General features: G+C 36.0%; 1 protein-coding gene and 2 long non-coding RNA genes across 6 annotated transcripts in view; 1 reads left to right on the forward strand and 2 right to left on the reverse strand.

Moving 5' to 3' along the window:
* Positions 1-6,548: 6,548 nt before the first annotated feature.
* Positions 6,549-13,512, reverse strand: LOC141376167 (uncharacterized). The gene is made up of 3 exons (XR_012385543.1): positions 13,428-13,512; positions 7,843-7,963; positions 6,549-7,579 (listed from the first exon to the last, which is right to left on the reverse strand). It is a non-coding gene; the product is annotated as an uncharacterized lncRNA (long non-coding RNA).
* Positions 13,255-22,436, forward strand: LOC141376169 (uncharacterized). The gene is made up of 3 exons (XR_012385545.1): positions 13,255-13,402; positions 15,818-15,999; positions 19,936-22,436. It is a non-coding gene; the product is annotated as an uncharacterized lncRNA (long non-coding RNA).
* The window catches only part of ncam2 (neural cell adhesion molecule 2), a 398,045-nt gene continuing 395,427 nt past the window's right edge, over positions 21,810-24,427 (reverse strand). For 3 of the 4 annotated variants that reach the window (XM_005167807.5, XM_068223276.2, XM_073911544.1), the window contains exon 17: positions 21,810-23,455. In XM_005167807.5, coding sequence (XP_005167864.1) covers positions 23,341-23,455 — 115 coding nt within the window. In that variant the 3' untranslated portion in view covers positions 21,810-23,340. 4 annotated transcript variants of the gene reach the window in all.

The following is a 24,427-nucleotide window of genomic DNA, read 5'->3' on the forward strand; positions in this document are numbered from 1 at the left end:
TCAGAGCTCAAAAGAGGACAAATTGTTGGTGCACATCTCACTTGTGCATCTGTGACTAAGACAGCAAGTCTTTGTGATATATTAAGAGCCACAGTGTTCAGGGTAATGTCAGCATACCACCAAGAAGGACAAACCACATCCAACAGGAGTAACTGTGGACGCAAGAGGAAGCCGAGGAACATAAAACCACAGCTGCTTAATTCACTGCAGAATTAAATGTGCCTCAACTGTTTCCACCAAAAACTGTTTTTAGGGAGCTCCACAGGGTCAATATACTTGGCCAGGCTGTAATAGCCAAACCTTTGGTCAATCGTGCCAATGCCAAATAATGGTTTCAATGGTGCTAGTAGCGAAAATCTTGGGCTGTGGACAACGTGAAACATGCATATTTCTCTGATGAGTTACCTTCACTATTTTTCTTACATCTGGGAGAGTTACGATGTGGAGAAGCCCCAAAAAAGCACACCACCCAGACTGAAGCATGGGGGTGGATCAGCAATTCATGGCATCCCCTAGGCCCAATAGTTGTGCTGGATGAGCGCTTCTGCTACCAAAGAACTACCGAACCATTTTGGAGGACCATGTGCACCCAATGGTTCAACCATTGTATCCTGAAGGCGATGCCGTGTATTAGGATGATAATGCACAAATACAAACAGCAATACAGGTGACAGAGTGGTTTGATGAACATGAAAGTAAAGCTGAACATCTCCCATGGCCTGTACACCCCCTAGATCTAAATATTATTAAGCCACTTTGAGGTGTTTTGGAGGAGCGAGTCAGGAAACGTTTTACTCCACCAGCATCACATACTGACCTGGCCACTATTCTGCAGGAAGAATGGCTCAAAATTCCTCTGGCCACTGTGCAGGACTTCTAACTGTCGTTCCCAAGATAAATTGATACTGTATTGGCTGCAAAAGGAGGCCCTACACCATACTAATGAATTATTGGGGTCTAAAACCAGATGTTTCAGTTTCATAGTCCAACCCCTGTATGTCTCAGTTATCTTTAATCAAGCTCTTAAAACTTGATTCTGCTCTGGAAAGGCATTAGGCTGATCACCAGCTTTTGGAATGGAGCCATAATGAAGTACATGCCACTTCTACAAATTTCCGCCAATTATCTGCCAGTGGTCTTGTAACACAGTTTGACCAATTAAACTGGTCTACCGCCAAAATTCTTGTGAAATAAATGTAGTAAAAAAAAAAGTAGTCAAACTAATAATAATTCTGAGTCACTGAGAAAGAAAATGATGTATAAAATAGTTAATTAGCTCTAGTTTTCAAGATATGTTATCCAACAGTTGACTCAACTGTTGTATAACAGCTTTTATCCATTTATTAATAATAATTTTGCCATCATTTTCAACAATTTAACAGTAAATTCTGCATATTCATAAGATCATTTTCACAGAGAGCATTTCTAAACTCCAAGTTAAGATCTAATATTTTATATTGAACACATGTGATCATGCTTTCATAATGTTCATCCTTACAGTATGTTAATGTTTTTTTTTTTTAATGGACTTTTATAGACTACAAAAGTAAGAACATAATAGAATATTCTTGTCTTATCTTCAATTATTATTACTGTTCAACTTCTTTCAAAGCCCAAATTGACAGTACATTCACACAGTACAATGTGTACTGTTTCCCTTATTGTCTAAAGCCTCACAATACAAACACATAAAATGTTAAACCAAAATATCTTGGAAACAGCAGCCAGGCAGTTGTTTTAATTGTCACATTTAAATTTAGCGCATCAAAAGTACATAATCTCTCAAGCATCAAATGCTGACGCAGATCTCATATTTGATTCATAATCACATACACAATAAAGCAAAATGCATCCTCATAGAATAGGAAACAAAGATCTGATTTTCTCTCTGTCATGATTGGCACTTTACAGAGATTAGACTGTGCTGGTGAATGGCAGATCAGAGTAATGAAGCAGCAATCAGACTGTCCTGAGGCTGAGGGCTTCAGGGATGGAAATCATGGAAATTGCTGCAGAGACTTGGCAGCAATAATTACACATCTTATGTATATATGTAATTTACTTAATCTGAAAAACTCTAAACGGTCCCGATCTAATGCCTCTGATATAACATTAATATGTTTATTAATATTTCATTATATCATCTTAAATCACTAATTCACTAAGATATTTGTATTGGTTGAGTCTGCATTATTATATTGACTTAATATTTAAATTGATAAAAAATAAAATTATAAAAAAGATTTAATATGAAATATAAAAAATGACAACAACAACAAAACATAAAAGTAAAATAATCTTTGTAAAGAGAAACAAAATAAAACATGGGTTTGGAAACAAAAAACAAACTCTATAAACAAATATCTATAATTTTCAGTTTGATGGACATTGCAGTAAAATAACAAAAGAGAAATAATGCATTGGCAACTCAACAAAGTTTAGTGTATTATTTCATTCATTCATTCATTTTCTTTTTGGCTCAGTCCCTTTACTAATCCGGGGTCGCCACAGCGGAATGAACCACCAACTTATCCTACATATGTTTTAGGTAGCGGATGCCCTTCCAGCTGCAAACCATCTCTGGGAAACATCCATTCACACTCATACAATTTAGCCTACCCAATTCACATGTACTGGATGTCTTTGACATATGGGGGAAACCGGAGCACCAGGAGGAAACCCACACGAACGTAGGAAGAACATGCAAACTCCACACAGAAACGCCAACTGACCCAGCTCGAACCTGCAACTTTCTTGCTGCTAGGCGACAGCACTACCTACTGCGGCACTGCGTTGCCCATGTATTACTTCAATTTGATGTAAAATCGAGATCTTCTCAAATGTTTTTTGCAACTTTTACATCAAACTAACTTGTCATCTTATCATTTTCCATGCCTCATAAATGTCCATTTTGATGTAATGTAGTGGAATAAATGGACAAAACTCTTCTTAAACTCAGAACTCTCTTTTAATCAGCTGGATCTTTTCCTAGAATAGCTTTATCTCACTTGTGTGCTGTAACCAACCATCAGAAAATGCATCAACTCTCCCAAAACAACTTTTAGTCGCAGTGCACTTACTGTAAAGAAACAAAGGAAAATGATTTTTCTTATACTTTTCTGCACAGTATGAACACAACTACTACTCTCCCCTTTCTCAGTTATTGATGTACTGTGAAAAGATCAATGGCGGGGTGTTTGTTAGAAATCTTAGACAATAGAAAAGGCTGAACTCTGCACTGTGCAACACATCTAACCCAGCCAAAGGCCTCATTTATTTGATTTATCGACTGTGTCGCTTTGAAAAAGGAAATGACAGAGTCGGCCAAGCAATTACCAGTCGCAGGAGAGGCCCGTCTCCCACACTCATAAACCGAACCAGCAACCCCTTACGCCAGGTTACCATTCCAATGCAGATCCAACTTTATCTCATACATGTATCTCATAGACATTTGATGCGCAAGAGCGAAAGTAATAACTTGCATATGGCAGTCATGAGCAAATGCAATTTCATCAGACCTTATGGATATTAAAATGCAATCGGTGTAGTCGCCAACACTGACCGGAATAAGAATCACCTGCCAGCGAATTACAAACCGACGCGACCACAGTTACAATGCACTGCTGGTATCTGGCCTTGTGGAGGAGACGACATGTGTTTCATAATCATAAACATGATTGCGAGTCAGAAAGCCTATATTACAGGCAATTTCCCCGTACCATCAGTCAGCCTGCGACTGCACCACATAGAGACAATCAGATCTAATTAACGTATGCAGATTTCTTCATTAAAAGCAGGCAGACGCTAATGAGCTGTTGTATTCCTGATAGCGGGGGGTGACTGGATGCCCGTGAATGAGGACAACCTCTGGAAAAACCTGAGGGAAATGGCTGAATGCTTCCATTAGCCTCTGTATGGACCCTGGACCTGAAGGACTGACTGTCCAGAGCGGCTGGACATGCTGAGATTGAGAGCCTCCTGCAACTAATGACCCAGTGAATTATTATTGCCGTGTGATAGAAGCCTTGGGTCTAGAATGTGAAATGACCATTTAACACTTCAATAGGGAGAAATCAAATGGTAAATGTCATTTTAAAATGGGTTGAAATACACTAAAACTGCACTGAAAATGTCTTGCATATTCTTCTTGTTATATCTCGTTCTTTTTTCTTGTTATATCTCGTTTTAACACTTGGATTCCAACCAAAAAAAAAAGTAAAACACTAACTAGTGTTAGATTTCATTCATTCATTCATTTTCTTGTCGGCTTTGTCCCTTTATTAATCCGGGGTCGCCACAGCAGAATGAACTGCCAACTTATCCAGCAAGTTTTTTACTCAGCGATTGCCCTTCCAGCCACAACTCATCTCTGGGAAAACACACACATTCACACACACACACTCATACGCTACGGACAATTTAACCTACCCAATTCACCTGTACCGCATGTCTTTGGACTGTGGGGGAAACCAGAGCACCCGGAGGAAATCCACGCAAACGCAGGGAGAACATGCAAACTCCACACAGAAACACCAACTGAGCCGAGCCTCGAACCAGCAACCCAGCGACCTTCTTGCTGTGAGGCGACAGCACTACCTACTGCGCCACTGCTTCGCCCAGAGTTAGATATATGAATTGAAATGAATGTAAATGCCAGTTGGGTAAAAAATGTAACGGGGCCCCGCGTGATTAGGGGGCCCCACGTCGTAGCGATTTTCAATAATTGAAAATCTAGGAACCGCAATAATCAAACTCTTGGGAACAACTGTGGTCGGAACCAAAGTTCACAGGTCTGTGTTCTCTGAACTCCTCTCAAGCGGTGGACTACTTCATTCTGATTGCTTGCCGCCGAACCGCGTCATAGCCAATGAAGCCGGGCTGCTGTTTCTCGCCGCCGGTTCTTGTTAAAAAATGAATGACTTCTGGCTACTTTGACGCTCTCGCCGCTTTCGGTTTGTGATCGCTCCTTAGTTTGTGAAGGATTCCCCGCGTTGTCGCTCCACCCCGCCTACTTTCCCCACTCCTCAATTTGTGACATGGATATATACACTAGATATCGCATGGGGACCCTGAGCATGCGTCAATAGCGCCGCCACATTGGTACAGTGCTCCCAGGACATATGTCATTCAACCGCACTAGTCAAGACAGTGTTATTACGTGAAGATGCGGGACTTTAGCGCAAAGCACAAAGGCAGAACATTTCATAGGTAAGATTAAGTTTTTTACGTTTTTGTATGTTCTGAAATTTGTGCTAAACAGGTAACGTTATTGATGATAATACAGTCTCTTACTGCATTCATCATTAGGCAAAGTAGCTCCAACTCGCACTAAATCAGCAAACAATGCAAAAGAAATATGACAACGAGATGCTGCGCTGCCAAAAACTTGTAGCCTATTATTGTCGGCTAGTGAACGAGTCGTTCATAACAAGATTCATTCACAAACAAATAGCTCACTCTGTCAGTATGAGCAGTGAAAGCAGGAGAGGTGTGTTTCAGGACACGGATTAGATCAAATTTAACAGGTAGGGTGAATGGTACATTTCTGTACACACTAACATAAGCTTTTTGTCAGGAATGCCCATACAATCACTGATCCATCAATGTCGAAGAGTGATGTATAATTATAAATTTCATAATTAAAAAAAAAAAAATTGCATACTAACATCCAGAAAAACTCCCGATCATAGATATATGTGTATATGTGTATATCTCTGGCTCTGCCCCCGTCGGTGATCCCTGCAGGGGGGTCTCCGCATTTTGTCTGATCAGTGTCTTTCATAGATATTTGGGTTATAAGCATGTGTAAGTAATATGACATGTTCACATATCTTTTGCGAACTGGTTATTTGAGATGTAGAAAGCAGGGAAAGCGGCCACATAGAGACACATTGCAGTGCTGGTGAAGATTTTGGGTGTTTACGGTGCCAAACAGCATTTCCCATTGTTTACATCCTTGTTTACCCCCCTTCTTTGAGGAGTATTTAGCCGAATCCAGTATTGAACTGGAAGAGATTCTGAAAGCTGTCCTTTATCATATGCAAGCTATACGTTATTTATAATTCTCTGGAACATAATTAAAATTAAATTGTAAGCTATTTTCTATTGTGTCATGTCCTTTGGAAGCCCAAATACAGAAACAGAAGAAGCTCTGTGGAAAAGCAGCATTTGGACAGCATTTTAGCTTACTTTGCTATAACATTACAGCGCCTCTGGCCACGCCCATTCGCTGTGCAGAGTGTATGCACGTGATGAATGCACATAACTTGAAGCGTTTGTGATCTCACTAGCCCGTATGTATTTTTATAGCCCCCAAACTTTGTTGGCTGTAAAAACCAATGTCTCCCTTTGCATTGAACTTTGAGCACACTGAGCATTCAGATAAGTTTTTTTGTGTTCTCACAGCTACATTACAAATGATTTAAAGTTTGAAATATGATATCGTAGCGGACCACCCCTTTAAAAGTGCAAAAATCACTTTATAAAGGATTTAAGCATAGTTATGTGGCAACAGTGTGTGAATATAGGCAGCCTCTAATGGTAAAAATGAATTAATTATATTTTTATAATCACACTTCATAAAAACAGTCTGGAGAAACGCTTTAACTGATATTCTCCCAACATGTCATCGAAGGGGGAAAGTCCCACCCATTAGTGACAATCACACTGAGACAAAGGCGTTTGTAGCTCTGCCCTCCTGGATGGGAGCATAATCTCATTTGTATTAAAAGCAACTGTCACCAATATGGCATAATTTGGATGAAAACCTAAAAGGGTCAGTACAGGTATAGAGGTATAAAAATTATCTGTGGGGTATTTCGAGCTGAAACCTTACATACACATTCTAAGTACATCAGAGACTTCTTTGACCTAAACTTTAAAATGTTTTGAAGCACTGAAGTAAAAAAAAAAAAACCTTTTAAACACTTTACTCTTTTAGGTTCCTTGTGCTACCAAATAAACAAATTTACAAACAAATAAGAACTACTTACTATATAACCTTATCTTAATCTACTACAATGTGCAGTTGGCCTAAACAAGATGAATGGCCTGATTTTGTGTAAAATTAATAGCAAATATTTGCTTCATTAAACTACCCTTTAAAAGTTTTTCCTTTTCATATCCTTTATCCCTTAAACAGACATTCTACTTATAAGTGACTTTACAGTAAGTACTGTACAGGCAAACTTATTCTACAAATCCTAAACTAAAGGTCTACTCTACTAATACTGCAATGAGAGTAAGTTTAGATGTACTGTAGGTGCAAAGTTACTTATGTTTAAAAAAATGTCAACAGGATGTACAAAATAATGTACAGTAATTTACAATAAAACTAATAATAGCAGTAATACAGCCATTTTTACCTATCGATAGCTGAGATGTTGTAAATGTCCGAAAGCAAGAAAATACTACCTTTGAAGGATGCATTCCAAGGTACATAAACAGACATGTTTAAATCTTAATCCAGCTTCACTTCTGTCTGCTGACAGACCTTTATCGGATTGATTTTTGAAGGATTGATGCATCCTTTGCTGTCTTTGATGTTCCACAATCCTGTGTCCAAATCCTGACAGTTCAACTAAAAAATAAAGATGGTGTGTGAAACCTACGCTTAGTGTAAATGTATATTTCTGACAAACTTCTAATATCATTTGTTGCTATTGTTGCTAATAATTTTAATCTTAGTTATCACCAAAGCCCTCTCTATTTTGTTGTAGAAAGTAAGTTTTTGAAAGTAGCAATTATTTTATGGGAGATGGCAGCTATTTTGTTTGTATAAAATAACAAAAAGTGAGCGGCACAAAACCCATGACATTGTTGGACAATGTTGGATTTAATTACCTGATAGGACAGCTGTTGCCAAGGAAGCCAGCAAAACCTCCACCCACTGAATGACTCTGTTGACAGGTAAGAATCGTGCATTCTAGAGTGCATTTTAATAGCTGCTGTTTAGATACTTTCCCTGTAAAGCAAGAACAAAAACACTCAATAATTAGCAAAAGGATGTTTTGCAGCGCAATCTGGTCTTGGTTCAGTGTGAAGAGCTAATTTGTGTTGCACACTTGACACTGCTCATAGTGCCCAGCAGGTTATTAAGCTGATGTATATATTTGTGTTCTTTCATTTGATCTAGCAGTCTGGCGGTGCTCTTCATGTACATGCACCCATGTATATTCATAAAGTCTGATATGCACCATAAGGTTATTATCCATAAATGTCAGCAGATAATTAATTAGTTCTGTCTTCTGGCTGCTCCCTGTGTCTCATTAGCAAAGCATGGACGACTAACTCCATTCATATTCATACCAAAAATATACAGACCTACTCCTTCTCTGTCAGAGTACAACCATACTTCTGTGTTGACATTGATACAAGGTCTAACCTTTCGTGTGCTTGTGTTTTTTCTTAATTTATTTCGTAAAAAAAAAATACATTTCTACATTCATGACCCAAAAAGTGTTACTATTTGCAAGTCAAATGGTGTTTAGAGGTTTCAATGTGTGAAGCGCTCTCAATAACTGAACATTTACTTTAATAATCTACAGTTCTGAAAGAAATTAGAGAAACCATCACCAAATTTTTCAAAATGTTCATGTTCAGCTAGATCAAGCGCAAACTACAATACTCATTGTCAATGTTTTTGAAGCTGCTACAAAATCTTAAAGGGTTGCCCCTTTTTGTGTGTATGTCTCTTTAAATGCAAATAAGCTGATGCTTCCCACATTGTTTTGAGAAGAGGTATTTACAGCTTGAGTTTCAGATACTCTGCTAATCCAAGACAACTTTTTGTCTGATTAAAATCTCTACTGCAGTCATATGAAACTTGTGAATAGTTATGTAGTCATAATGGAGGTTTATTGCATGCATTTTAATCCCATATTAGTTTTAACTTGTGAATAGGGCTGTGCAATTAATCGAAAATCCGTTTTCGGCTTCAAACGATTATGAAAAAGCATTAATCGAGATAAACGATTATTGCATCATATACCGCCTCTTTTCCAGCGGTGCACATGTGTTGCTCTTTAAAACGTGAAAGACCGCGTGCTTATGCGTGTGTGTATACGGCACGCAGACACAGTCAGAATCATGCAGCCGGTCAGCATTCGGTCTCATTCGCACACTCAGACGAGCAGAGAAGCGCAGACATCTAAAGTCATCTTAACGTGAGCGCTTTAATGGTCAAATAGATGTCAAAACGCGGTGTTTAGTGATTATTCAAATTAACCTTCATTTGTGTAATAAACAAACGAGTTGAGGATCAAAATACATGTGAAAGAGAAACCATTAAAGAGACAGCGCGCAATTCATACTGCAGCCTGTTTTTATCATTGATCAAACAACACGAGAAATCCCTCTCTGCTCTTGACTGAAGGACTTTTGTAGCAAAAGTGTTTTTCTTACAGTAAAGATGCTTAAAGCACAGCTTGTTTCATATTTTAATTCTATTTATTTCTCTTTCCTTTACAGGGTGGAAAATAACTGCACATATACAGTTCAAGTCAGAATTATTAGCCCTCCTGAAAATTATCAACCTTTTTCCTGCCCAATTTCTGTTTATTGGAAAGAAGTTTTTTTTAACTTATTTCTGAACATAATAGTTTTGATATCTCATGTCTAATTACTGATTTCTTTTATCTTTGCTATGATGACAGTACATACTATTTTTCTAGATATTTTTCAAAATACAAGCATTCAGATTAAAGTGCAATTCAAAGGCTTAATTAGAGTAATTAGGCAAGTCATTGTATAACAGTAGTTTCTTCTGCAGTCAATCAAAAAATATATTGCTTAAGGGGGCTAATAATCTTGACCTTAAAATGTGTTTCAAAATATTTAATGTTGCTTTTATTCTAGCTAAAATAAAACAAATAAACCTAGAAGAAAAAAATATTATAGGACATACTGTTAAAATTAATTTGGGAAATATTTATTTTAAAAAAATTCTCAGGAGCGCTAATAATTTTGACTTCAACTGACAATTGTTTTAAATAATTGTGATTACAATTATGACCAAAATAATCGTGATTATGATTTTTCCCAAAATCGAGCAGCCCTACTTCTGAAATACGTAAAATGGTCTAATGAGGAATTAAACATGGTGGACAGGTTTTATTGTATTTAGCGGAGGCATTGGAGTAATGTCTATCTGCAAACTGCAAGCCAAGGGCATAACATGAAGGGGCGTAACTTGTAGTAGAGGCATAACTTGAAGTTATGTAAACCCACGTGTCAAAACTGTTGTCGGCAAGACGGCACTGTACCAATAAGTTATTAAGAGCTACATCTACTTCACATCTAAAACCAACCATCACAATTGTTAACATCTAGACCTTCCCCAACCCTAAACCCAACCATCACCATTATTAATGTCTACACCTTCCCCAACGCTAAACCCAGCCATCATTGTTATTAAAGTATACAACGTGAGTCTCAAACTGGAGGGCCGCAGCTCTGCATAGTTTTGCACCAACCATAATCAAACAAAGCATTTTTAAAACAATAGAGCGATTGTGTTCACACTTTAGCTGAGTATTGCATAATAGGTTCCCAATAATAAGACATTATTATGTGTCTCATTTCCTTTTGTGCTTGCATCGTGCAAATAAAAACAAGATGTTAGAAATTGCTTTGTAAGATGCTTCAATTGTTCAATAAAATAAATTGTAAAATGATAATTGTTAAGGTATAGTATTATTATTGCTATAAAATGTATATTTAACTCTTGTGCACTGTTCAAATATTGTTATGTTAGGGATGAAATCATCCACTTAATTAAACTGCTGGTTAAATGCATAAATCTCTTAAAACTACTAAATTCTTTAGAAAATTACAGGATTAACCCTTTAATTGTCATATTCATAAATTATGTGACTGATTTATAAAAAAACACAAAAAATGTATTTTTAGCGTAAAATGTAATTGTGGACTGGATTTGTTTAACTTTTATCACAGTCATAAACAGGTGAACAATTAGTAACAATATCGATTTTGATGCATTCTTAGATTTTCTCCCTAATTTACTGTTGGTGGCTCTTTTTGCCTCATTTACTTCTATTACAACCACATAAGATGGAGCATAAACAAATAGTCTTTGTTTTTATTTACTCCATGCAGCTCTGAGATGCTTATTTTGATTTTCTCAGACACATCAAGATAAGTGTGCAAAGGTCACACTCTCACACTCACAGACACACATACACACATTCAATTTGCTGTTAGACTCCATATAAAATCCAAAAATTAAACTTTTTTTTTTTTGCACAGGCCTATCTAAAATTACAAATTTAACCTCTTTCCAACATGGAAAAACACCAACAATCAAAAATGCATGATTATGGTGTCATGATTTTGTGGTAAAAAAGTGGTTATAATAAAAGTCAATGGGGCAAAAACAGCCATCAACTGTAAATTAGGAACAAAAAAATTTAAATCAACCGAACAAAATGCATCAAAGGCAATGTTGTTGCAAATCTTTCACATGTCCAAGAATAAAAAAAAAAAGGTTTAAAAAATATGTCATTTTGTCTGTTTTTTTCACCAAATTAGTGGCATCATTTATGATTTTGGCAATTAAAATCCTGTAAGAAATTTAGTTTTGATCAGGACTGAGGTTGGTTAACAGATTTATGCAAAAGAAATTGAAAAAAATATTTATTTGATGCATTTTTACAGCACTTTAATTCTGTGGATTTTTTTTACCCTAAAATAACAAAAGGTTAGTAAATATGGCCAGAGTTTATCGTTAAGTTTTTAAAAAAAAATAAATAAAAGCATTTTATCAAAATAAGATTTGTCACCAAAAATCATTCTGCTAGCTGAAACAGAAAAAGTTACGGCCAAATTAAGACTCAAAATCACCCCAGAGTGGATGAAAACATTCCCAAAAGCACATAGGGGATAATTCTATAAGAGAGTTTGACTTGTCTGAATGTATTCTGGGAGTCTGTGATTGGCTCTGTAACAGTAGCATCAACAAAAAAAAGTGAGTTTGGTACCCAGGACATCAATCTTGAGGCTATTATATAGTGCCTGTGGCTTAAATTGATTGATTTAAGCAACCCTTGAGGCTTTTTCCGCCAGGCCCTCTTTTGTCTTCATTTCCTTAAATGCCATTATTAAAAATCCATTCAATATTTTTTGCATATTAGACCTTCTCATTCAACCAAAGCAGTCCTGGTGCAAGTAAATTTGGCCAATAATTGCATAAATAAACAGGTGGACATGTGTTGACATAAATCTGATTGCCTGTTCTGATTAAGCGGCAGAGGTTTTCATTATGGCTTCATTATTCCCTGCCCTTCATGTTGATGACATCACACTGAGCTTCTGAATGCATTAGCTCCTGACGGACAGCTTACTTCAATCATACACTCCATTACTGATAACCCCAGGGCTTATGATTAACCGACACTTACTGACATTTAGAGGGTACCTACAGGTCTCAGTGAAAGGATAATAGTGATTTAGGTTATTTTAGATGAAATACATTCTCTTTGAGGTTTAACCTTTAGCATAAGGAGAACGTAACTGTGCTGTAAAGGCCACCGGGCTCACGTCTCTCATGCCAATAGACCTGAATGATTCCTTTCTTTAATACAATTTATGGAATACTTTTTAAAATAAGGATACATTAAATTGATCAAAACAGAGTTAAGACATTTATAATAAGACATATATATATATATATATATATATATATATATATATATATATATATATATATATATATATATATATATATAGTTGCAAAAGAACCTACTAACGAATGCTACTACATTGCTACCTTCTACACACAAACACACACAAAAATTAAACAGCACAACTGGTTTCATTTGTGTGTGTTAATAATTGTGATTATGTGTGTTAATAATGTGATTTATTTCATTACAGAATCCTAAATCAGCATATTAGAATAATCTACTGTCTTTTATTTAACCTAAAGTTAATGAAAAACACAAAAATTACTTTTATCTTAAAAACTGAAACCATAAAAATCTAATATAATTATATAACAATTTGTTAGTAATTGTCCTATTAAAATATAATTAGTATGTTGAACTTGATCACTTGTTCAGCTCAATTTCTTGCAGTAACAGGTGTTAAACGAGTATAAACAGGTTAACGTTGTTCTCCACCTACTTTTAATCCCGGGTAAAGAAATGTTTGAAAGTTAAGCCAGGTTAGTTATTTTTCTCCGGGTTATGAATCCAAGCTAATATGGCATTATAGCGCCTCACTGCGATGCCATATGTCACTGTGTAGAATAGTATGAAGCTGCAGCCAACAATAAACGCGTGGTTCATATTTAGGTGCTTTAGACAATAGAACTTTTGAAAAGACCACGTAGAAACATTGTTTCAGCGTTCAATATGAAAAATATCAAATGGTGAGGTAAAATAAAGTGAGTACACCGTTTAAATTCTTACCTTTATATTTGTGACAACTTTCACAGGATGTTGTAATTCACGTGCAAACGGGTCACGTGTTGCGTTAGTCCAATCAGTGACTGGTAGGCCTGCAAAAAAACATTCTGTTTAAAATATGGTAGCAAGAACTTTTAAATAATTGAAAAAAAGTACAATTGTTTTTTTTAGTTCTTAATAGTTCACCTTAGTAATCTTTTATTAACGTATTTCAGGACACCATTAAGAGACTTTCAATGGCCCATGAAAATTTCCTGCTCGTTTCTATTACTTGATTAAGTGCCCCCCTTTTTATTTTATTTATTATTTATTTATTTATTTATTTGTTTGTTTGTTTGTTTATTTATTTATTTATTTTTGTTTTGTTCCTGTGTACTTTATATATTATATGTATTGGATTGTTAAATATGCCGTAATGGTTTGTACTTGAACTTATGGTTAATAATTATATATATATATATATATATATATATATATATATATATATATATATATATATATATATATATATATATATATATATATAAACATTCATTCATTCATTCATTCATTTTCTTTATGGCTTAGTCCCTTTGTTAATCTGGGATTGCCACTGCATAATGAACCGCCAACTTATCCAGCATATGTTTTACTTCCAGCTGCAACCCATCACTGGGAAACACCCATACACTCACATTTACACACACACACACACACACACACACACACTACTGCCAATTTAGCTTACCCTGTTCACTTACTGTATACCGCATGTCTTTGGACTTGTGGGGAAATTTCCTGCTTGTTTTCAAACTATTTCTAATTTAAATATTTTTTAAATGTGTCTATAAAACATATATTTCTGTATTTTTCTGATAATGAACATGCTCTCGATGTTATTGTTAGTTTTTTTGTTACACTGTATTTTTTTTCCTCACAAAAATAAGTTCCTAAAGCTGCAATACCTAGATTTAATACTTTTCTTTCTGAAATTTTGTTTAATATTAAATCTCTTAAGCTTATTAATAATAATAGGATGTTTCTTAAAGCTTAAATGATTGAGGAAGATTTTTCTTTCTTTATCTTTTGTTATTGTATTTTCTCTTCAGTGCAGTGGTGTTATTTGTATTTTTGTAATTTGTATTCAAAAAGAAAGAATTTTGTCTAAACTATTTGCAACAAGAGGCAATTTAATCATATTTTAACGTTAAAACGGTCATAACAATATTTACCAATATGTGGACCTTTTTGAATTCTTGGAAGCTATGGAAATTAAAAATGTCATCCGGTAAATAAATTAGGACCATTGCTATTGTTTACATGCCTAAAAATGGTCTATAATAAATTTATTACATCACTCGAGACAACTTAGTCATTCCATTATGTTAAACATTAGGGTGTCTCGGTGGTGCAGTGGGTTGCACAATTGCCTCACAGCAAGAAGGTTGCTGGTTCGAGCCTCGGCTGTGTCAGTTGGCATTTCTGTGTGGAGTTCGCATGTTCTCCCCATGTTCACGTGGGTTTCCTCTGGGTGCACTGATTTCTAAAGACATGCGGTATAGGTGAATTGAATAAACTAAATTAGCCCTACATGTGTGTGTATGGGTGTTTCCCAGTGTTGGGTTGCAGCTGGAAGGGCTTCCGCTGCATAATAACATATGCTGGATAGGTTGGCCATTCATTCCGCTGTGGTGACCCCTGATTAATAAGACGAAATGAAAATGAATGAATGAATGAATAAATGAATGAAGGTTAAAAATTACTGTATGGAATCCAAATAGCTCACATCTTGTGTGCTAAAATACCATATTTTGAAATAAATAAAATTTAAAAGAAAATTACCTATCTTTTCCACTATATTTTATTTGTCACTATCTTATCATTTTAGTTCTTTTGAGTGGAAGTTCTCCAAACCGGAAGTGCAAACAAGCACATAATCAAAACAGCCACGTTTGTAAAAACGTGTTCAAAGCAGGGTAAAGCCAACGTTTATGGTTGTACAGTACATTGTAAAATGTCAGTGTATCCTACCCAGGGTGAACTGTTAACTCATAGAAGGCAGAGTCGTAAACAACATGAACTAAGATCACCCATGGATTCTGTTTACCTGTGGTTTAGATACTGTAGGACAACCCCCAGCTATAACTAACCTGTAAAAAGCCTAGTTTGTTGATGTATTCAAATTAGTTTTAATGATGAGACGATGAGAATGAGACCTACAAAGACAGAGAAACTGATGAATACATAACGAGACAGAGAGGGAATGAGAGGTGCCTGTCCCATCTGTTTGAGAGAGCGCTGGCTCCAGCTAAGACCCTCATCCTCACAGTCTGTGAGGCATTAACCGCACAGAGCCCTTGACACACCTCTCCATCTCTTTAATTATTAAGCATTTATCTCACTATGTCCCTCAGGCGCGCCTTATCGCAGGTGAGGAGGTGCACCAAGCAAACCATGGCATCATGGGAGATTCTGAGAGCGGGCAGATTAGGAAGGAGGAGCACCTGCCAACAGGCTTACCGCAGGATTTGCTCACTGAAGTCTGCAAGGAATCCTGCAACGCTTCACATTTTCACCGCTTAAAGAGTAAAATCAGGTGTGTGAGAGCATGCACGTTTCCTGGAGTTTATGCACACATGCATGCATTTATAGATTGCTAAAGAATGACTTGCAGTCTTTTGGCACTTGCACACACTTGCTTCATTATGATAAGTGGGATGCCCCAAAATGGTGGCTGACTTCACAGGATGATTCTGGTTGTGTGCAGATTACAGGAGGCTTTCTGCAGCCCTCAGGCTTAGCCAGGGATTTGTTCGCCAAGCATGGCACTTCAGTCTAGCATTGTACGTCAAAAGTTTCTATTAATATGAGTATATGCGAGCTTGTGTTTGTGGGTGTTTCTAAAAAAAAAAAAAAGACTGAGGAAAATAGATCTTGCATGCTTTTTTCTTTTCTTTTGAAAATGTACTCTTTCAATTCTGAGTGACAAATTAAGTTGAATATCCCATAAATCTTTTCAAATGGATCAATTTCAAACCGAACAAACGCTATGCCATAAACTGATCAAATCTGGCCTTATAAACATGATTTATGCAGTCAGTAGACGAGGAATGCATTTAGTAAAAGCTGGGTCAAGAAAGGTTATAGTTAAATCATATCATTCATATATTTGAATCTCTTCTAATACATAATGAAAATACCAATATACGTGATGTAGTATCTTCCACACCGTAAACCCTCAGGGGTTTTATCATTATTGCTATCATCTGTCATTATGTTTAGTCATTCACACTGAGCTCTGCTTGATAGCAATAAGTCCTTTTATCAATGCGCTCTAAAAACAGGACAAACAACTTGGATGTTTCTTACAAAAACATAATTGTGCTTTCAGTTATGGTCTGCTTTGTCATTTAAATGCTAAAACATGGCTTAAAATAAAAAACTAAATATTCAAAAGGACAATTTTCTTAAATAGCTGTAAAAATCAATTATAAATGTAATTAGATGCAGGTATCCGTCTGCTTCTTTTTTAGCTAATTACATCAGGCAAGAATGTAATTAGAGCAAAAGCAAACCCATTTAAAACAGCAGTAAAAGCAGAACGAAAGCTTGTAGCCGTATGGTATTTACTCAGCACCATGTCCAGGCTGTTATCGAGAACTCCCTTAAGGCATGTCTGTGGTTGAAAGGCATTAACAACAGAAGCAATAACGACAGTTTCAGCTAAAGAGAAACACAATACAAATAAACATCGTAATCTAGCTCTAATTCCCCCAGCTGCTGCTGAGAGTAGAGGGAATAGGCAGCAGATATCTTGATGCTTGTCTTGAAATTAACAGAAACAATTGGAGGGAATAGTTTCTATTTCATTGTTTAAAAAAACTACAGGATCATGTTAAACAGAAGGTGTTTGTTTTAAACACTCCAAATGATGCCATTTTGAGTCTGCTGACCACTGTCTGAAACTTTGAAAGACGTTATATAGGGGAAAAAGTTACATTTGAACAATGCTGGATGGTTTTACAAGAAAGCCTGAGAACAAAGTGAATGAGAAAAAATTAACACCTTTTCACAGCAATAGGTACATTTTACTATTAAAATAATGGATCTTGATGGTTCCACAAAGAACCTTTAATATACATGAAACAAAAGGTTTTTAATAATATGCTCTTCATAGTATTAACCTAACTAAACCTTCCTAATGGCATCTTTACAACCTTCGACCCCCTTTTGGAAGCTCTATTTTTGTTTTCTCTAAACATTTGCCAAAAAATAGCATTTGAAACTCCAGCACAAAGAGGATCTGTTTCGCAGGCTTTGGCTGTTGTTATATTGGTATGTTTCTAAAGATATAGTCACAATATTATGAAGTGATGCCTTATAGGTATATAAAAGGTCAAATATATTTGCATTTTTTTTAACCTAAACTCAAAGGTCTGATAATATTTAGTATGTCTATTATGTGTTGTATATTTCAAAGTCTCTTTGTTTTATTTGAAGTTATACTAAATGGACTAAAAGAGCCATTTTTAAGCATATTTCAAAAGTTACATAAAGGGCGAGGCATTGGCGCAGTAGGTTGTGCTGTAGCCTCACAGCAAGAAGGTCGCTGGGTCGAACCTCTGCTCAGATGGTGTTTCTGTGTGGAGTTTGCATGTTCTCCCTGCCTTCGCGTGGGTTTCCTCCGGGTGCTCCGGTTTCCCCCACAGTCCAAAGACATGCTGTACAGGTGAATTGGGTAGGCTAAATTGTCCGTAGTGTATGAAGATGTGTGTGGAATATCTCCCAGAGATGGGTTGCGGCTGGAAGGGCATCCGCTGCATAAAAACTTGCTGGATAAGTTGGCGGTTCATTCTGCTGTGGCGACCCCGAATTAATAAAGGGACTAAGTTGACAAGAAAATTAATGAGTGAAAAGTTACATATACAGTTGATTGAGACTGATCTCAGAGCTAATTTAAGGACAGTTATTGCTCACTGAGCAAAGGGACAAACTGCATTTTTGCTAATTGAGCGGCAAACGCCTAAAGCATGGGTGCTTCTGCAAGGTGGTAATCTTTAAATAATTACATAAAAATCTCCTAAATCTTTAAAATAAAGTATAAATCAATTCTAACAAGTCTTTCTATTAACTTTAAACACCTAAGATTACTTTTATTGTCAACATTTCCCTCTCTTAATTCAATCCCATGCAAAGCATGCTGTGAACTAAAAATCCCCTAACTAGGTAGTTGGACCAACACAACTCCTTCCTGGTGTCCCAAAACAAAACACTTAAGTTAACTTAATGGTTTACAAATTATTACATGGTACAAATTACTGAACATAACACAAAAAAATGGCCAAAGAAATTAAAGGAATTCAGCCCATAGTTTGAACAAGCAGCAGTAATCATCTTTTGTAGTGTGCAGAAATCTGTCTTTTAAGAGATAATCTAGTATATGTGGATTCCTATTGAAAACACTTGTAGATTGTGCCTAGGGAGTTGGACTTGTAATCTAAAGGTTGCAGGTTTGATTCCCAGTGTTAGCAGGAATTTAAAGTGTGGGGAAGCGAATGAACTCAACTTTTCCACCTCCAATACCCTCAACTGAGATCCTCTTGAGGAAAGCACTGAACCCCTAATTTCCCCTCACTTCTCCAGGTGTGTGCTCACAGTGTGTTTATGTGTGTGTGCTCTCCCTCCTTACTACTCCTAATGTGTGTACTTAGATTGCTTACATGCACAGAACCAGTTTTGAGTATGGGTTGAAAAACGTAACTTTCTTTTATTGTATACACAATGCTATCTCTCATTAGTTAAGGTAATTCTAAGACTCTATTTATTGCCTGTGCACTTAAATTGATTACATGATCGGTTTGCTTGATAAAAACCTAATTTTATTTTATTGTACACAATGCTAGCTACCATTTGCTAAGCTTATACTACACCTGTATTAAGAGTTTCAGTTTGGTCGTCTGCTTTCTCTTCTCAGCCTACTAATCTATTCCTCAATCCCCATGTTAATAAAGCACATTAGTCTGTAATGGCTTGATTTGAAGTAAAATAATAACTAAAAAATGGTCTGTTTCTTGCAAATATGTAGTGTTAGAGCAGAAACGAACACGCTTGCTGTATCTTTTTCAGTTTTCTTCACATTTAATCTTATTTTGCATCATTAAATAAAATGAAAGATCAGAAAAATCTCATAAATCAAGGTGCCCATAGATCCATCCCTCAGAGAAATCTAAATTCCAAAATGCATCTTAATACCAAACAAAGACAGGGCTTATGTTCGGAACACCTTGCCAAATGCCACACACAGATCTTGTCTGTGGGGAACCTGTAATCTACCAAGTCTCCCAATAGAGCATTTGACGTGATGTGAGTTGAACTAGCTTTTGAATTGACTATCAGATCCTTGGGGCTAGTAAAAAAAGGTAAGCCCTTGTCCCCTGTTAACCATAAATGTCAAATGCGTGTGCATAAAGTTGACTGAATTTAAAAATGCTCAGGGCTGAACTTTATTTTATCTGCTCATTTATCATTTCAGACCCATTTAGGAAAACCTGAGAGGGTTGAGTGAATTGTTTAGGCAAGCGCAGTTGGGCAGTCATAATCTGCTGCGTTCACCCTGATTACAGCCCAAGTGTGTTCAGCGTATAGTTGAGGCCAAGGACACTAATGCCCAGGTGAGTGTGAACTACAGCTCCAGTACTTACACTTGAAGGTGCAGGACACAGCAGGACCCCCGAAGGAAACATGGATGGTTTCTTTCCAACGAGCGCAGGCAACAGATTTTCACAGGTCACCGGCTCCAGGACAAGGACAAGAACCTTTAAGGACCATTGAATCTCAACGACAGTACAGTGATTCCCCACATATTCATTGGCTGTGTTTCAAAACCTAGTGAGGTTTCTTGCTGTCTACCCCCCACATAGAAAGTTTAAATTCTGCTAACCAAACTGAATACTTCTATAATGACTGATTTAGACTCACAATGAATTAAGTGTGTCATGCAAGACAATGATATGCCCTTATTGGTCAGAAATTGAAATATAATTTTTAGAAGAAAACTATACACTTTAAAAATATTTTTAAATAATAAAAAAAAATCTGGCTATGGCAACTATTTGAAATAATTTAAAGTGTTAAATTTGATAAAACTAAAAGGGAAATGAAACAAATCTAAAAATAAATGAATGCTATAACTAAAATATTCAAATAAATAAAAATAATACAACTTTGTATTGAAAATGTAAAATGAAAAAAAAAAATACTACAATATTACAGCTCTGTAAAAAAATAAGAGATCACATTAAGATTATCATTTCCCTGAATTTGCCATTAATATATCTTTTGAGTAAAAATTTCAGTTTTATTTACTGATGAAAACTGATTTTACTGATGAAGTGTCTTCAAAATTTTCTAATAAGAACATTATTTCTTAGTTAAGCTTTCAGACTTAATCAAAGATTTTTAATCCTGGACAAAATTTGTTTTTATGTTAATTTAACCTATAAAATACATTCATCATGTTCCACAGACGCAACTTTAATATCTAAATATTATATATTAAATGGATTCAATTTAAAACATTTAAAAGAACAACAACATTTTACAAGGATTTTTGAAAAGCATTTTGGACTAAGTTTGCAATAATGAACTGTTTATTGCCTGCATATTCTATAAAAGATTCATAGATTTTTTTTAAGTCTGCTTTCTGCTGCCAATTTTTGAAATAGCCTTTTTATTTATGATGCATCTGTAGGCACCCAGCAGGCATCAGATTGACAATGTACCTCAAGATTGTGGGGACGTAGCATTTTGTCAATCAATTTGACGAATTTTGTCGTCAATGTCAACATCCAACCTAAAATCATACATATGTTGACGTCTAATGAGTAGTCAGTATTTGACATCAATATGACGTTGGTAAGATGTTGGCTCAATGCTGGATTGTGGTGACTTTCCAACACAACCTAAAATCAACCAAATATTAAAATGTAATAATGTCACAGCTTGACATTGTCTGGACATTACCACTATGACTTTGGATTTTAATCGCCATACCTGATGAATAAATGTCAGTATTTGATGTCAGTGTGACTTTGACTTAAGATGTTGGCTCAAAGTTGGATTTTGGTCACTTTCCAATCCAACCTAAAATTAACCAAATATCAACGTCATTTGACATCATTATTGGACATCAAAATAACATTGTCCTTAGACACTGGCTAGACACTGAATTTTGGTCCCCTGACGTCACAACCTAAATCTAACCTAATATTAATAACGCCTTATAATGTTGTGCACCTGCTGGGCAGCTTGCTAGGTTTTGGAACACAGCCTGGCTTGTTGCTGTCACAGACGAGTGATGAGTAATAGAAATATGTGCTATGGTTTAAAAAACAGACTCCAAATGGCTTACAGGTTTAAATTGGGACACTTTTATTTACAGAAGAAAAATTACACTGGTTTACAAGAATTCCACAAGTACAGTTGGGCTTATGGTGTGCTCCCTTTTGACTGCTGGAAATAAATGGGCAACATTCCACAAAGTTCTATTGCGCTGAACGTGGAGGAGAGCATGGTGTTTATGAACTATAATGCAAAAAAATATATATTTATGGAAATTTGTTGGCCCAAACCAAAGTCATTATGTTGAACATAGAGATGGATATCAAGACTCCTTTATTTCAAACTCTGATTGGTAAAATGAGCATGCAGCTAAGTATGCCATTACCATCCTTTTTTTATTGCAACACTAAGATCCTGATCACGTATAGACCTCTGATCTCTTTTAACCAAACCCCATCCGAAAATAGCATGGATTTCATAACCAAAACAGCTAATACGTCTGTGATGCATATAAACCCACATTCCTGGGCACATGCCCTTCTTTAGCTCTTGATGAGTTCTTTAAATGAACCTTTTAAAGATTGCCAATATTAATAACTTATCAGTAATATGACAGAATTTGTAGTGAATCATATTTATTTTTTTCTTTTGTGAAATGCTCCAAAGAAATAACAATTATATTTACATCTGTGCACTGGAAAATCTTTTTTTTTTCTTCTTTATATTTTCCTAATCTTTATTTTATTGCAAGACTTGGCAACCTCTACTTTCCTCGGACGCTTTGAAAAGAAAAGCACTTTTTTTTTGTTCTCTTTTGTTTCCGAAATATCTTAACAATGAATCCATGACACAATTGGGGCTCCTTTGAGTGATGAAACAAAAGTGTTGAAAACGAGGACATATTTTCATCCACAAAAACACTTGTAATCTATTCATTGTTCAATCCGAAGAGTTACCGGGACCACCACATACTCAGTCTGGGGTCAAGCGTGGTTGATCCTCGCTTTGCTATTGAGCATTCGAAAAATTCTTCACATTTGGGTGAGACACACAGTGGCAAAAAGGCTTTAAAAAAAAACAAAAAACCCAAACACATTACTCAAACAGTCACCCAAAACACAACACGGACTGCAAACAGAGGTGGGGAGTTTCCACGCGTTTAATCTCGAGTGAAATGATGTATTAAAAAGCGACGTGTTTGCGCAACCACACTGGAAAAAAGTGCAACGGCCGGATTCCAGAGAAAGACTGAATGAGAGCGAGAGAAAAATTGTGACGCTTGTCCGCGTAGATCAAACCTCTTCAAATAACAAAGACTCAAAGCAACAGCAAAGCCTTAAAGGAAGAAACTAAAGACTGAAAACAAGCGAGAACAAGCACAAATAAACAGGAGCCTGTCTGTTGAGCGGCAACCTTCGAAAAATGTTTCACAAAAGCAGTTTTCGCATGGCCTCTTCTGACACCCCGACAAGGAGTCTCTAACAAAGGATCTTACAATTGGTTGGCGTGTTCTTGCTTGTATTCTCGTTTGTTTGCTTGCTATTGGTCTCCGGGTGGCTCACTTTGCATGTTCTTTTAGAGGGTCGCAGGGCCTCCATTACGCTTTGCTGTCCTCCTGTGTCATGTGTAGGCTGTTGTCACCATGAAGTTTGATCTCGATCGTGTCCGGTTTCAAAGTCTCCTTGCCGTTTTCCTCTTTTAGAGGTAATTTCCTGTGGGAAGAGTAGAAATGGCAGAAGCACAGTGGTCAGTTTGACAGGGTGCTTAAAAATACATTTTCAATTAACAGCTGGACATTGTAGTTCCACTGAGGCTGAAATTGACATTAAGGAACTTTGCAGATCAGAGTCTCAGTTTGCTTCAATGATTGATATTAGAAATCTTATGTGATGTTAAGAAGCTAGATAAAGCGGCTTTGCTTGACATTCACAATGTTGAGGTTGGTAAAGTGTTTTAAAAAGAAAAATCATGTTCACTATTGTTTCTTTTATTTGATTACATTTACATTAATTTGACACATTTGGCAGAAACCTTGTATTTATTTTTTTGCCAAATATATTTATTAACATTTTGTGCAGATACAATATCATATACAAACAAAAACAATTATAAATTGTTCTGCTTTTTTACAAATAAGAACCTTTGACCATAAAAAAAAACAATATGGATATTAAATAACACAGTTAGTGTAAAATAAATAAATAAATAAATAAATGAAAAAACTAACAATAAAACTAATAAATAAATAATAAAAAAATCTTTATTCCTCTCCTGCTTCAAGATCATCAGTGGCAATATAATTCAACAAAGGTTTCCATGTTTTGTAAAAAGATTTTAGAGACCCTCTCAATGAAAACCTATTTTTTTCCAACATTAAACACACAAAATTTATTTTATCCATCTATCATATGAAGGAGATGTTTGTTTCTTCTTAAGGAGAATAAGCCCCCTGCCAATAATGTGGTAAAAGCAATAACGTTCAGTGTTGTTGAAGGCAAATTTGGCCCAAAGGGAATTCCGAATAGTGCTGTTTGAGTGGCTAAAATGTTAAAGGTTTTTTCAAAAGTGAAATATATATTTTAGACTAAAACACTTTCAAGTTTGGAAAAGACCAAAAAGTGTGTGTATGTGTGTGTTTGTGTGTGTGTGTGTGTGTGATCTGCTGGAGATTTCAAGTATTACTG

This window comes from Danio rerio, chromosome 9 (genome assembly GCF_049306965.1).
Source record: "Danio rerio strain Tuebingen ecotype United States chromosome 9, GRCz12tu, whole genome shotgun sequence".
NCBI lineage: Eukaryota > Metazoa > Chordata > Actinopteri > Cypriniformes > Danionidae > Danio > Danio rerio.